This window comes from Haliaeetus leucocephalus, unplaced genomic scaffold (genome assembly GCF_000737465.1).
Source record: "Haliaeetus leucocephalus isolate CR32 unplaced genomic scaffold, Haliaeetus_leucocephalus-4.0 Scaffold136, whole genome shotgun sequence".
Taxonomy (NCBI): Eukaryota; Metazoa; Chordata; class Aves; order Accipitriformes; family Accipitridae; genus Haliaeetus; species Haliaeetus leucocephalus.
In genome coordinates, this window is record NW_010972572.1 from 1,508,788 (window position 1) to 1,525,185 (window position 16,398).

A 16,398-nucleotide genomic window follows, 5' to 3' on the forward strand; every position below is an offset into this window, starting at 1 on the left:
GGCCGGGGCCGGTGGCGGTGCAAGTGCTGCGGCGGGGGCCGTGCCAGGAATGAGTCAAGCCGCGCTGTCTGGACAGGAAATATTTTAGTCGTATATCCACTTGAATGACAGTACATTCCTCGGTGAGGGAAAAATACTCTTTAGGGGTTGTTGTTTTGTCTTTTTGTTTTAATTTTTTTTTAGCCTAGGGATTGCCGACTTCTTTCATTTCATGTTGAAAAGGATTAAGCCGCGCTTGGTTACAAGGGGATTTACAAGGGAAAACGGCCAAAGTGCAAGGAAGGGAACTGTTTGTAATCAGCTCCAGCTCTGTTTTTCGCCCTGTCTGTCCAGGAGCTGGGGGGGTGACTTCTTCAACCGAGAGGGCTGTTAGGACATAAAGCGCCCTGGATAGTCAGCGTGCGCTGGATCCGTAAGGGTTCCCAAAACGTAACATTGCCAGTAGATAGTGCCTTTCCATCAGCTCCTCGAGTAAGACGTGGAAATGATCAGGATGAAGGGGAATGAAGAGAGGCTTTTACTTGTCTCCTGTAAAAGAGATAGCCAGGCTCCTCTCCGTGGCTTAAACGTCCAGGTTTGACCACATTGCCTTAAAGCACCCATCATGGAAAGAAAGGCACTTTGTTGTCTGCACAGATTCCTGTCAATACAGAGGAGATTTTAGGTCAGCGCTCTAAAGGCGTTGTATTTTATCCTTCTGCATTAGTGCCGAGTTGTTGGGGGTTTTTCAAATTAATTTGGCTTTTTGTTCCTTGCTTTGGTGATGTTGCATGATGTGACTACCTAACTACGAAAAAATTAGTAGTTGCGTGGAAATTGATACAGTGTCTGACCTGCTGGCAGAGATTGTATTCACTACTATATCTCTGGTACGTTACCCTAATTGCTGTTTTATATTTAAAACCAAATTTTAAAGTAACGAAACGGGCAGTCAAAGTTCCATCTCACTATTCAAGCCAGCAAAAGGGGTTTGGGTTGTTTTTGTGGTAACCCAGGCAATGGGTTTTTTTCAAGTTGCTCTTCCATTCAGTAGCATGTGGTCAGTAATGCAAAATGCGATTCACTCTTGGACAAGCTTTGTCTTTGTAAAATTATTCCTTTTTTAGATGCATATTGTGCTGATAATCATCTCCCAGTTTGCTCACGAGCGATTCTCAGGCAGGATGTATTGTGCACCACGTTATGTCCGAGAAGTGCCACTTCCAGATTTCACAACAGTGTTTCCGACTGGTTTATGCGGTAGCACAGAAAAATATTTCACCTGAAAAACCATAGCTTAAAAACAATCTGTTGGTTTACGCTTGGTGTTAGAGCAAACTTCTTTAAAAAAAAAATGTTTTCTTCTTTTCTAGTGTTTGGAAAAATCAAGTGGATAGGAAACTTACAGCTTCCCTATGCTGTTTTGTTTTGAAACAAAGTAAAATGTATTACTTTGAAACAGTAAAATAAAGTAATAGCTGAAACTGTAAGAAGTTTGTTTGTTTTTTAATATTGGTTTTTCTTTCTAAAAAGAAACAATGGTTCAGAGAGTTTTGACTTTTGAGAGAAGCTGCATTTAAAAAGACAACACCAGGTGAAATTCACTAGAAAAGCTTATTATTTTTAATCAGAGAGCAGGCTGATGGCAAGGTTAGGAAAGCATTGAGCATCTCTTAATTTGTTGGACTAATATTGGACTGCTCTTTAAAGCACATGGCCTTCTTGATCTCTTCAATTTGTGCATTATTCACATATTTTCATTAATTTAGAGAAAGTCATCACTGAATAATAAATCCATCATTGGGTAATAAATCCAGTGTTTACAAGGTATTTAATCGAGAAGAAATACACCAGCTCAGCTTTTAAATAAGCCAGCAGTAATCTAGTAAAATCTGTCTATAAGTCTGAAAAAGAATAAAGCTATTTTTAGTAATTAATCATAGAAATCTTGTATAAGTTGAGGGTAAACAAATTATTTCAGTGTATTACTACACAGTGTTATGCAGTCTGAACCGTATCTACTTATTTATCGGTAATTTCACGCCCAAGTTTTTAGTGCAGTCAAGATATCTAATATATGTTGCTTGTCTGATGTTTTTTATCCAGGTTTGAACTGAGAAATTCCTTCCCCTTAACAAAAAAAGATGCAGCCTGCTTTCCAAATAGACAGTGTTTTTAATTATTTTTCCTGAATCCAGTGAGAAAACAGCTTCTAGGAGAAGACTAAAATCTTTCTCAAGTGTTGCATTTTATCCCTGTTTGCAATATTTCATTACTGAGCATATTTCTTCCGATGTATTTTCAAAAAGCAGACTATCTATCAGCGGGGTTGGATCCAAGATACAGTTCAAAATTGAGCTGCTGTCTGCATCTTGTGAACGTGTAGGTGGTAGAAGTTTAAGCTTTAGGTGTATGTATGTGTGTGTGTATTATGTACATGTGTGTGTGCAAACACAGCGGTACACAGATGCATAAACTTAATGCTTTCTGCTTTTGGGCTCAGGATCTTTGCAAAATTAACATTTGCAGCGTCACTTTCCCCCATCTGGTTTCTTGCCATTCTAGTTTCTGAAAGGGGGGAGCTCAACGTTTTTGTCTGAAACTTAAGTAAGGCTTTTTATTAATAGGTAGAAAGATTAACTGGCATACTTGCATACAAAGAGCAGTAGTAGATGAGGTACTAACACAATGTTGGGAGGAAAATCCTCCCACGGCTAAAGGTGGCTTGATGGAAAAATAAAATGGATTATTAGTTTATACAGAGTGTGGTGTCAAGAATCAGTTATTCTGACGAAGGCAAATCTTACGTGGAAACACATACTAATACTGAATACGTACTCTTTATTTTTCAAAGAGTTTGTGACAGCAATTTATAAAATTACTAACCCAAGTTATCAGCACTGCTTTAAAGATTGTAAAAACCAAATGGTTGACACAGGAGGGGTCTCCAAAAATACTTTCAAAATTAAGAAATCCGCAGTTTTGCAAATGCCCGAAACTGGGCTGTCTGATTCAAAATCATGACTCTTTCCCATTGCAAGATCAATGTCAGAATGTATTGGATAATTACAGTACAAAAATACAGTTTCTGTGCAGCTAATATGTTGAATAACAAAAAAAAATTCTTTCTTTAATAAAGAGAATCTTTCCAAAGAAATACCTGCACTGCAGGGCGGTGAAGTACAGCCAAACAGCACCACCTCATGGACGCTGTCTGCGGAGGCTGCAGCTTCCATTAGCTCGCTTGGTTTTGTCACCTGATTTGTTTCTCTAAAATATACATACATATGTGTGTGTATAAATATAACGCCATGCCTTTTGAAATCTATCACTTGTAGAAAATGTAACATTTTTTTTTTATTGGTCTTTCAGGCATCTGATGCCAGCTCTGAAAAACTGTTCAACGCTGTTACAAATAAAGGTAAGACTGCAGTTCACATCACAAACATATTTTTTTCCCCACACATTTCTTTTCATGGCAATTTCAATGGGAGATGAAATGTAACTTGTCTTGCAGAAATGTCGCAATCAGCTTGTTAGTGCTTTTTATGTTTCTCTTGGTTTCAGACGTGTTCTGTATGCTTGGTAATTGCTTTGCTTAATATAAAATATAGGCTTTAAATAATGTATTGCCTGCCAGGTCAGAATTAATTTAAATAACAATATTAGGGAATAGTTTATTTTACAAATGGCTTTAATTTAAGCTCATTTAAATAACTGTAAGAGTTTTCAAAATGTTTTAACTTGATTGTTACTCATCAGCTACATGATAGACGTGGAGTTATGAATAGCCAATTTGCACTGCTGACAGTAATAACCAGCCAACGTTTAGTATTCACAGGATAATAGTCATAAACCATGGCTTACTGTGCTGTGTGCTTTCTGTAGAGTTAATAAATGATATAGAGGGCCACATTTAAATATTCAGTATCCCATTAATTTCTTCCAAACAGCAGTCCAAAGAGAGAGTGGCTAATGATATAACAGTACATTAAGGGAAAACTTACCCTAAATCAGTGCCAGTGAGCTTCTGTGCACAGCTTGTCCTGAAGCAGCATTATTAGACTGTTGGCTTTGGGGATTTTTTATTTTTAATTCTTATTTTTGTTTTGGTTTGTGTTTTTGTGAGGAGGGTTGAGGGAGCAGCTCCAGGCACGAGTTGCGCCAACGAATATAACTCAAAGCCTTTAAAATGCGTCTGGTTTTCACCCCACTGTCCTATTTCTTAGTGGCAGCACATGGCAACTGCTTAGTAAAAGGGCGTGCTTGTAGCTGTAAACCCACGGTATTTTAACTTACTGTTTTTTTGGAATGTTTGAGTTAGTTTGCGTTAGGAGAGACAGATTTGATTAGTTTGAAATTTAGGTCTTTTTTGTTGACCAGGTGTGGATTTGCTCAGTATTTGCCCTGTGTGCTTCTCACTGGGTTTGGCTTTGTTATTCCAGTGGGTCGTTCTGGTGTTTTTCTGTGTCTTTTAATTCCACAACGCTGTAGTGGTTTAAGTGGGGACAGTACGTGACCCCGTTGCGTTTGGGATTCCCACGCTGATACACCATTGCTTCTGAAGTCTTTTGCTGCATATTGAATTACACCTATATTTAATTGCGTTACAGATCCATATTCCTGTTTTTCATGTATTAGCATCCTGTGGAAGTACAGTCTGGATTATTTCTGTGGTCTAACCAGATTATCTCACTTGGCAAGCTTATCTATCCTTTCTGATTAATTGCATTTACAGCTTCCCCCTCGGCCCCTCCACAGGCGGAGAATAGGTGGCACAGACAAGTAGAAAGGAAGAGTTGTGTTTGGAGTGACCCAAGGCCCCCAAACTACATGTGACTGCATCTTTATTTTGCTAATTCGCTCTAAAAAGCTTTGGCATTTGAGCAGCCCTTTCTTGGGGCTGGGCCAGGGCGGAGGAGAAGCCCAGGCCGTGAATTCGCATTCCTGGCGGAGGCCTGTAACCAGGGTGAGGGTGAGGGGCCCTCCTCCCCCCGGGAGGTGATTGATGAAGAGTAGGCCCCTCTTCCTCTTCCTTTCGTTTTCTTTTTTTTTGTTTTGTTTTGTTTTGGTTTTGAATCAAACACATTTCCCACATTCTTATTTTTGTTTACTTACGGAGCTTGATTCGTGGCATCTATTTGGTTGTGAATACCCGTGCTTGACAGGGAGCCTTTTCTTCCGAGGTACTTTTCTTTGGTGATTTAGTTCCCTTGAAAGGATTAGGGTTTCTTTGTGTAGCCTAAAATCAACATGGGCTTTTCAAAGCTTTGCTTGGGAGACCATACACAAATAAGCTTTTTAGTTGATGGTAGATTATTCCTTTGCCCCTTATTTCCATCAAAATGGCGTCTTTCTTTTCTCCTCCTGAGTTTCCCCTTAAAGCCATATGCTAATTCCTGTTGGTAACATGAATGACAAGGGAAGAATCAATGCAAATCCAGGTGCGGCCAAACTAGGCTGACTGGTATTTTCTCCCCCCCCCCCCCCCCTTTTTTTTTTCCCCACTGGGAGAAAAAGATTAAGGGAAAGAGGGCGGAAAAAGCATAGGGGACAGTTTTGTTAAAGGGATTAGCATTCAAACTGCTAAATATCAGGAAAAGAGCCTCAAAAAAGATCCCCTGTTTGGAGATAATGTCAGTAATTGCTTGCGGCCAGGTGCAGAGGCTCTCCCTGTGGCCAGTGGTGGTTGGGAGGCTGTTGCCTTCTCTAAGTGTCTGCCCTGGGGACGGCTGACGACTGCCCAGCGCTGTCAGTTTGATATATTCCAAGTTCAAGTTCTCTCTCTCTGCAATTCAGTCTGTTTGCTTCCAAGCCAGTTCTTCCCCCCCGTGTTGTCCACGGCTGCTTTTGCCAAAAGCAATAAAAGTCACTTGTAAGAAAGGTCAGATCTGCATTGGGTAAATCATGATGAAACCTTCAAAGCTCCTGGCTGATGGACCAGGCTGGGAAGGCTCGGCCGACAAGTGTACATCCCTCCATGTCTGCAGCCATTCCTCTCAGATGTCCTGCAGCTACCTGTGTCTCATACGTACTTTTTTTTTTTCCTTGCCACTTTTATTTTGCAGAATTATTTATAGCTGAGGTAGCAGAAATCACACAAGTCATGTATCTACAAAGCAGGTAGAAATCCTGAAGCATTTTAGGTCTTGTACATACATTTTGTCCCCTTTCTGTCATTTAGTTGTGGACTTCTAAGCTGACAATGAGGTCAAGTTTAAGGTGTGATGCTTTAGTTTGGATGCGTAATGTGGAACAGTCCCTTCCTCAGAAATACTAATAATTAAAGAATCTAGAGCAAAGGGAAATCCCCTCAAAACCACCCTTGAAGAGGTGGTAAAACCCCTTGAGGAGAAGTCTCTCAACTTCCATTTAGGAGTTAGCTGCCCTTAGAGCTGAATGGGAAGATGCATCCCTAAATCTAGAAGGGTCCTGTGAGTTTTGGGGGGCGGCACATGGATGTTGGGGACCCCTCAGGGCTGGGATACGTGTCATGGCCGAGCGATGCCGTGTTGGAGAGGGCTGTGGGGCTCCCATATCGGGTCTCTGCTGCCACCGCTCCCAGAGGTCCCCAGCTCTCTGCCCTATCTGCAGCAGCGCTGGGAATTTGGGAGGGATGGGGCTTGGTCCCCAGGGCAGGCATCGCTGTAGGTGCCACTGAAATGAGTTGTCCCTGGCCATGAATCGGAGCCCTACGCTCCATCACTCGGGCAGGAACACTTTACCTTGTAATGCTTAAAATTATCTAGGGAAATGATTCCCATGGAAATCCAGGTGGCTGTGTTGGGAGGTAAGCACCCAAGGGCCTGGGCCCTTAGTAATGCTTGAAAATGGAGCTGTTGTCTATCTCATTTATTCAGATGTTAAGGGATGGAAGAGGAGTGCATCGCCTGCCTGCAGCTCCCGGTCTGTCCCTTCCCTCGCTGCAGGCTGGGCCTTCCAGTTTGGGATTGCTGCTTATAGTCTTTATGTCTTTGAACGAACATAACTTTTCCTTACCCTCTGAGACCGTCAACCTTAGCACCATTAATCCTGGCCAAAGTACAGGTTTTGTTCATGAATTTTTGTAACATGACCTTCCAGCATAATTAAATTCCATTATCTCTTAATAATTTAAATAGACACATCTGAAGCTGTAGAGCAGGCAGCTCCTCCTACTACTGTGTATTTCATTTATGTTAACTCCCTCCTACGTACCCTTGGAAAACGGCTTTTCCTGGAGGGAGAAATGAGTCCCAAAGTGATGAAGTTTTCATTTGTGCTGTATATTGAAGTTTGCCTTTGATCAGAAACACAATTGGGCTGTTACAGCTTTTTATGTTCAAATTGTTTACAGGATGTTCATGTAAACTTTATGAATCCTTCTGCTTCATGGCACCACCAGCTGTCAGGGAAATATTTATACTCTCAGCTGGAGGTAGATCAAGGCATCTGCGTTACTACTCTTCACTGGTGGCTGAAATACCGGTCAGATCAAGCCCTGGCTTCTTAGGTGGTTCTATAGCAATATCCTTCCCTAGAAAAACAGGCATATTGTTGTTTCTCCCCTCATCTGTCTGTGGTGAATTATTTCTTGAGGATCCTCAACAACATCTGTTTCTGTAAACAAGTAGGGAGCTAAAGTTGGCAAATACTTCTCTGCTGATCCCATTCACAGAAGATTCTTGGCTGTGGAGAAGTGCTCTCGCTCTCTCCAAGTAAACCATCCCCACAGCATCTCATGTTGACTGTAAGTGGATCCGCTATTACATAGATAGCACGTATGCAATATTAACATGGTCAGTATGCTGGAGAACTGACTACTGCTGCCTCCCTCCTTTCCAAGGGTCTGTTGGAATCTATATAACATCCTCACTTGCTGGGTGTATGTCCTCAGTGTTGCTTTTGATTTTCTGGGGGGCTGCTCTCTTCATGCTACCTCTTCTACTCACTGAAATGCTTCTGCCTAGCTTGCTGTTAGGGCTCGGGAGCAATACCGGTGCTGCAGGAAACCCACCCGTCAGCCAGCAAACCTCAGGGACTGCTGAATCATACGAGCAGTTCTGCAGATTTCTTTTTTTGTGGTTGTTACGATGGCTCACCCTCCCGAAGTGATACCCTGATGATGGTGTCTCGTTGCCTTTCCGGTGGAGACTTCCCTGGTGGCTTTGGAACACTTGGTTTGCCTGTGTTTTGTGGGTTTCAAATGGCTTTTCAATATTTTCCGTGTGAAAGTTCAGTGTCTCATTAGTGAGGGACGGAGCACTGGAAAAAGCCTCTGGTTTTGAGGACCCCAGGTTTCCTGTACCTGTGAGTTAGATTAGAAGAACTGGTGCATCACTTCACTCTTAACTTCCAAGGCAGGCAGACAAAAAAGTTGATACGTGTCTCAAGATGGTCCTTTGTTCTGGTACACAAAAGAGCAAGGCAGTTATTTCTGTGCCGTAAAGGCTTTATCTGAGCAAGGAATTTGTTCCGTAACATCCCCTTATGGCTGCATTTCCTGAGCACAGACCAATCCTCCATCCGTACGCTTTCCATGCCCCCTCCTTCTTTATGTGCTGATGGTTTTTTGGCTGGGACACAGCGGTCAGGCAGGCTTGCCAGTGCTGGGAGACACCATAGCTGTTCTGTAGCTGCAGGAAAAGGTCGCTGAATAATGTGTTGTACCCAGTGTGCCCAGACGGACAGGTAAAAGTCAAAGGTAGCTTCTTCCAAAACCTTTCAGATTCTTAAATCCTAAAACTTACGATCTTGCAAACCAGGAGTCTTCCAAGGCTTCACTGATAATTTTTTAAGTTAGTAATTCAAAACAAAACCGTAAACCAGCTAGCATGGTTCAAGCACCTGTAAGCACTGGCTTTTCTTGACCAAAATAGCAGAGGGAGACAGTTGAAAGTGTTGTTCTGGGCATCCTTGCCTATTTGGACTGGTATCAAATACCCTTTGGTGTCAGTTGGTGACTGTATTCCCCTAAGAGTTCACTCAAGGCTGTTGATTTTGGTGAAGTCAAACTCTTCCAGTCTCAGTGAGCAAAATGGCAATATTTACTAACACATAATTGTATCTATTCTGGATAGAGCACTTGTCTTATAGATTAACCTATATTTGATTTTCTCAAGAAAGACTTATCAGCATTGGGCTGTAAAATAACAAATTGTGATAATCGGTTCAAAATACAGTGGAAAAATTATTGGAATGGGAGTATTTTGATGACAAAGATCCTGACTTGACATACCTGCAGTTAGTGGAGTCCAGGCTGGAGTCTGGTGTGAGATTTCATAAATGGAGCATCCTGCAGACCTCCCATATCTGGCCTGCTGTTAGTCTCTCCCTTGTAATAAAATGTTGTTTTCTCTGAAAATGTATGTTTATTTAACTAGGTCTCTTTTTGCTTCACAATCTGGATTCCATTCAGTCAGTTACCACTCCAATTAACTAACAATTATTTAACATTAACAGTAATTACAGACGCCAGTTAAGCGCCTACAGATGTCAACTGTTAGCTTTGTACCTAATCACTCAATGAAATGGAGAAAGTTCAACAAACATCAATTAGCCAAGCAATTAGTATGAGGTAGGAAAGAGCATGTTATCGTGTGTGAGCTGATTCAATTTATTTTATTTTGTCAGTAAAACACACACACAGACAAGCAGCAATAAGTTGCTGAGATTAGATAAAGCTGTATTGTTTTGCTGTTTATACAAGATTTTTCCCCTCCTCTTCTTTCCGTTACATAACTGAAATGTGCTTTGCCAGGCATTTGTTATCTTATCAAATACATTTCATTTCAATTGGAAAAGCACAGCAATGTCATTTTCAGCAGAGAGGCAAAGACCTTTTACATCAAGTTTACGGTACCAAGCGTGAGCTTTTTACCCCAGAACTGTCACCTTAGCAAAGCTACTCCTGCGAGGAGGTTTAACCCCGGAGTAGGTTTAACCCATGAGTTAAACGAAGGACCACGTAAACGCCAATGTGCTTACACAATGGATACGTGGTTTTAGATAACACCGAACAGCATGAATTGGTTCCTTCATTTGGCTATCCGTGTATTTAATGTTGATACTGGGTTGACTTGGGCTCCACAACACCTTGCTTAGGTTGTAAGGGGACAAAAGGGCCTCCTCAAAGGGTGCGTCAACATGGCCTGAGCTGTCCCAGCTCAACGGTGGGACCAACCTGCACAGGGTGTTTCCATTGCATGCCGCTGGCTGAAAAGAACTATGTATTTGCAGCTGTCGTGGGGAGCTACTGTGCCTCCAGCAGCACCATGTAACTATATATTGTGTGCTTGTGTGGCTTAAAAAAAAAAAAAAAGTAGGAATGGGCCATAAATTAACTTTACCTTCAGAAAGAAATGGTTGATTTCTAGCTACCATCCAAGATGTATTGCAAGCCTCTCTTTTAAGAACTTTTGAAGACTGTAGACCTGTGCATAAAGTGCTCAGTATGCAGTGTACAGCGTATGCAGGGTGCCTGGGCTTCCCAAGTACCCAGCTGTGCCACTAACCCACCAGTTCACCTCCGTAGTCCTTTTTTCTATAGGACCTAATATCTTCTCACTTGGCACAATTTAACACCCATTGCTCAGGCCGTGTTACATCCAGCTGCTGTTAATTTTAAAAAAAAAATGCACTCCAAAGTATCTCACATCCTACAGTGATCAGGCTTGACACTCTGGATGTCAGTAGGAGTTTCACAGGGACATCTATATGAATTGTGCTTTTCTTCTGTTTTTATAAAGTCTTTATAGCTGCTTAAAAACCAAAGTGAACAGGCTTTTTTCTTCCAGTTCTCAACTGTCCCCCAAACAAGAATGCTTTTTGCCTTCATCACCGTGCTGACATATTTTAAATGTTTCTCCACATAAAATGATCCCACAAAGTAAGATATTATTTTATCATGCAGGCTGCCCACAAAAGTCCATGAAGTTATTTGAATTAGTCATTGTTTTCCAAAGTGCGGGAATAGGAGTGGAGAACCACAGGCAGATCTCGCCGTTGCTTTCCAAAGTCTCAGCTTTTTTTTTTTTTTTTCCTAGAAAAATACAGAGTCGGAACATGTGAAGAAGCCTTTCAGTGTGTGACTTGAGTGCAGTAATATTTGTCTGAGTAGGCAGAAAAACTGAAATTGAGCTTCCAAGTGAGAGCTACCATGTTCATTCCCATGGCAAAGACGACTTTGTGAAGGATGATATTTTAAACCGGAGAATTTTGAACTTTTCTTGTGGCTCAGCACAGATTATCCAAAAGAAAAGGCAGGGCCTCATCACCAAGCGACACCATGGAGAGAGTTCTAAGAGGACAGTTTTAGTCTCAGGGAGCAGAATAAACAGACTCTAATTTGTCCTCATTTAGGCTTCAGTTCAGTAATGTGCTGCATTGCTTGACTGACTTTAAACACTTGTTAACACCGAGCATTTACTTAAGTGCTTTGCTGGATGAGGGCCACAGGAGTAAATCCTGTGACACCCTTGAGACTTTCAGCCAGCCAGGCATCACTTTTATTCCCTTTTTTTTTTCTGTCCCTTGTGCACCTCTGTGACTGAGGGGGGCTCGAGCCCCGTTCGCCAGTCCCTGTCCCCAGCAGGTCCTGCTCTCTTCCCCCACCTTGCTGCTGCCCCGGCTATGGTTGGACTCTGCGAGCTGAGTGATTTCTCACCAGAAATCCAAACGCAGCAAGAAAAGGGGGATGATTTCGCAGCTGAGTTGCCCGAGTGAGAGGTCCGGGGCAGGAGAGGGGGCAGAGGGGCGCAGGCAGGGCATGGGCGAGGGCAGAGGGGCTGCCCCCACCTTTGGCGCTGGCAGGATCGGCCCGGCCACAGCACGGCTTCGCCCCGCGATCACAACTTGGCCTGGTAGCGTTCAGTGCGTGCAATTATTTAGTGTAACATAAACTATTTTCCAAGCTAGATGTGACTAGTACGGCTGCCAGGAGCACACTGAGAAATGCTTCAAGTAGCGAGTGAGTGTGTGACTGAAAGGGATGTTGTGCAGCATTCGACAAGCTGTTTAAAAAAGCCAATGTAAATGTATACTTAAAAGTGGCAAACAGAAGAGCAGATAAACTGATTTAAGTGCCTTTTAAAGCAGTTAACGGCCTTGACTTACATATGCTAGGAGAGTAAGGCAGGAGCTGTGGGGGGCTTTCTTTTATACTTATCCAAAAAATACTGTTCTAAAAAAGTCTTTTTATTTTTGAGCTGAAGACCTAGTCTCACAGAATGATGTTCAAAGTGGCGCCAGGGAAGAATTCCCAAGTCCAAGAGCACAAGACTCAAAGCCCACCGGACTGCTAGAACCTGTGTTTACTGCAGCGGAATTTCCCCTGGCACTGAAACCCTGGCTTTAGGCGTGCTCACAGCTTGGTCTGACCTCACCAGGGCACCTGCCTTATTCCTATCTCCTGTTTACAGCCAGAGGAGCTCCCCAAATCCCACGTTACTCCCCTCACCTATGGCTATCTAAAAGCCAAGCACAGTCTTTGGAGCATGGGCCAAGCTGCAGTCTTCCTCAGCCCTCTATGGGAACCTTATCACAGGGTTAATATCATGCTCTGTGGTTCCTTTATGGGTTTTCACAAAATGTTGTGGGGTCAAGAGGCGAGGTGGATCTGGAGGACTTGGGCTGTCTGGGTCAGCCCTTGGCCCATGGTGAGGGAGGCAGGGAGGAACCTGCGGCTTTGTTGCTGCGCGTGTTTTATGGGATGATAAGAGGAGTGGGGAGAGGGATGAGGTGTAGCACTATGGAGCTCCCACAGCAATTTCGTATCATTTCCAAATACTTCAAGTTAGTGGGCACTTTTGAAAATTGGAGGCAAAGGAATTTGAGTGGCTTGTAATAGAAAACAGCTGCTGCAGAGCAAGCTGTGTCCTAAGAAAAAACGGCTTCGTGAAAATAGGTCTGCCGAGTAATAAAGCCACAAATTAATACTTAGTTCATTTACTAGGTTGTTAGTCCCATAAGCACTTAAACTTCATTTGTTAAAAGAAACAGCATTATAAAAATCAAAAGCAGATGAGCAAAAGCCCTGGTTTTACTTTTGCTTGCTGGTTTTTATTGTTGGTTGGTTGTACAGTTGTAGCCTCTGCAGCTTTCAGCAGGTGTGATTGCTGCTTGGGTACAACAGACCCTGTTTCAACAACAGCACCATTTTGTTCTGTCCTATGATAGTAACTGGGATTGTTTGGGTTTTTTTTTTCTTTTCTTCTTGCTTGTGTTGCTGAGATAAATTATTATTAAAATCTGACTTTGGCAGTTTTTCAGTGCTGGGCAGGATCTGCTGTCTCTAAGGAGGATTGAGAAGCTGTGCCAGGAGTACAGCGCCTGCTGTAAATCTTAACCTCAAGTGTAGGTCTGCTTTGAAACTATAAGTGACAGCTCTCCTTGACAGCTTGGGGTAGCACAGAGAAAGTGTTGTCATTAAGGGGGTTGCTCTCCCAAGGTGGTCCTCAGTTTTTTGGTTATGGGGGGCAATGAGACACTTCAAACTTTGGTAGATGGAAAGTCTGATAAGGATGCTGAGTTTCTGACACTTCTGGGAGAGAACTGCTTGAATCTTTCCTCTTGCATCTGACTGCATCTAGATGAGGTACCTAAACTGTTCTTTAGGTATTCCTGACACACTTCCTGAGGTCTGAACAGGTCTTGTTTAGTTGACTGGGAGAAATGGGATGAACTCATGGGCTTTCACCTCACCTCATCTCTTCATCAAGAAAGAGGAATGATCTTGGTCTTCATTTTGATCTTACTTCATTGCCAGTAGTTCAGTCTTGTGTTTCTAACTCCCAGTCAAGTGGGCGTTGATCTGAAGGTGAGGATTGTTGCTGTATGAATAAACAACCTCCAGTGTCTTTGGGATCTGGGGAAGAGTTACCATGTGGATGGAAAAATGGAAAGTTGTCAGCATTTTGGAAAGAGCAGCATGGAAGGGCTGTGTTGACCGGGTTCTCTGAATGCATACATCCAGCAGGGATGAGAGTATGCTCAGGAACAACACTAGCAATTGTGAACCACCATATACATCATCTTTCACCACACCAGAAGAAATCCCATGATTACATCAGACATGTTTAAAGCAGACCACTGGAGGCAGAGTTGTTTTGAAGACCACGGTTCTTGAGTAACCGGCTCATTATAATCCAGATCATATTTGAACAGTCATGTCTGATTGCAGGCAGGGTGAATAACCCTTAAAGTAAACAAGCAATTGCCTGTAAGCAGCTAGACTGATTAACTCATGCTGGTACCGGTCATGTAACTGTGCCTGTGGTGCTGCTTGTGGTGGTGCTTTGTATACATCAAGAGAGATGTCGTAAGTCATCTGAGGCCAGACCCACTGCCATTGCCATGAACAAACAGGTCCCTGTTTACTCTGTTTGGTTCAGGCTCCCAGAGAAATCATCATCTTTTGGTACAGAAGCTCATACTTGAGCATATATAAGGTTAAAACAAAACCAAATGGCTCTATGGATTGAATTAGAAAACTCTCATTTGTTTTTGTGTTGCAAAGGTCACTTTTCTTGTCTTACAGCTTTTCTCTGTGCTGTGGTTGGTTTTCCTCCCTAAAAATTGGCTGTTGTACCTACTCTTAGGTTTTCCGAATGGTTTCTCTAGACACGTTATTCCCAAATTAGCAACCTATGAATTTGCGCTTGGAGGGAGGAGAAACAAGAGTGCTCATCTCTGCTGAAGGTGGTGCAGTTACTAGTGCTTATCTTATAGAGTGTTTTCTTATACGTGCATCTGTATAAATATTTTACAAAAATAAGTATCTTCTTACAGTGACCCTCTTTAAAAGATGATGGCCAAATGCTGTCAGGTCATCAGGTGCTGTATGCATTTCCTGTGATTCAGATAGGACGTGATGTAAAGTTTGTGTAGGTAAAACCCAATTTGATCAGTCAGACAAGCCTGAACCACTTCCTACAGTGTGTGTAGTGATGACCAGCATGATTTCTGGAGATTGCTTCTGCAGAGCCCAGTCCTGCGAGATGTTATATGTGTTTGTGGGCACTGTGGGTGTGAGTCCAACTTACAGAAAGAGTTTCATATGGACAGCAGGTGAAACCCACGGAGCAGGAGAGAGGACTTGTGCCCTACCCTGCTTCTCTTCAGGTCGCTCCAATGCCTTAGGCATCATGTGAGCCTTCCTTTTTGGTGATGGTTCTCGATTTGAGGTGTTTTTCCATCTGCTTCCATATTTGCTTCCTTTATCTATGTGCTGACTCTTGAATTATAGGTCTTTGGACCATCTTTTGTCCTGTTTGCACTGCCCCTCATGCTGTGCAAACCAGGCCCATGGCTGGGGCTTGTGGGAATCGCTGTGATACAGTTAGATGTTGATAATAATCATCTGGCAAGCTGTTAGACTTGTCTGGAAAGGGCTGGGTAATATGCATGTGGGACAAGTCTGTACATCTTTTGAATTAATAAAAAATTAAGTTTGTCGGCAATCCCGCCTGTAGTAAATTAACCTTGCTTAAATAGCTGACAACTTGAAGTGGGGGGTGGCATTTTAATAGTTAAGCTGGTTTTCTCTGTCTTCACATGCCCTGTCCAGCATCTCATCTTCTTCAAATAACCTAATTGCTATCCAGCCTTTCAACAGCACATCATCTTAGCACCTTGCTGCCAAGACAGTTATTCACCTAAAGGCCTCATTATGTTTTGCCAGTATATTGGGGGCCAAAAATAACTTGACAATATCTGCTCGATACCCGGGTCTCTTAAGTGACAAACAAATAATTGAGCGAAGCAAACCTAAGCACAGTGCAGCTGACACAGACCACTGTGTGCAGAGCCCTTAATGATAACAGCCACCGCTCTGCCTGGTTCATGTCAGAGCAAATCTTTAAGCAGCAGATAGTGCTAGGACGCGAGGGTGACAGCTTGGGAAATAGTGTGCTGGTTATGGCAGCCAGTCAGGAGGGTCTCTTCGGCAGTCTGTGACAAGTTGCTGTCGTTTTCCTGCAGGTAAATGGCTGACATCTTAGAACAAAGGCTTAACAATAGCATTAAAAAATAAAAATTAAAAAATCACACACATACTGTCATCTGAGAGGGCTTATGGGTGGGCCAGGAGGTGATCCATCTTCCTCTTTTAATCTGATACTGTAATTAATTTAAAGTTGATTGCTATGAGTGGCTGTGCATTCTTAAAAATTAGATTAGCCCGTAAATTGTCTCTAATGATGGTTTTTATTGCTCTGGTAGGTTAAATAAAAGCAATGAATGCGCCTCTCTTTGGAATGTATTAATGAATCCCGAGACGGCAGGAATGGCCTGCACCGGGGGTCCCCAAAAGTAAGGTTTCCCCAGGAAGACAGCTGCCTTTTCTTGCGGTCGTCGTCCTTCAGCCCGACGGACCTCTGGGCGCGTCAGCAGGCAGACGGCAACACCCTGGCAGGGAGCTGCTCCGCCAGCAGCCCGCCGGCA

The 16,398-nt window shown here is 42.9% G+C and overlaps 1 protein-coding gene across 1 annotated transcript in view; it reads left to right on the forward strand.

The window, feature by feature from the left end:
* The window catches only part of AUTS2 (autism susceptibility candidate 2), an 802,063-nt gene that overhangs the window by 725,046 nt on the left and 60,619 nt on the right, over positions 1-16,398 (forward strand). The window contains 1 exon segment of the mRNA XM_010585913.1: positions 3,352-3,400. Within this exon segment, the coding sequence (XP_010584215.1) occupies positions 3,352-3,400 (49 nt within the window).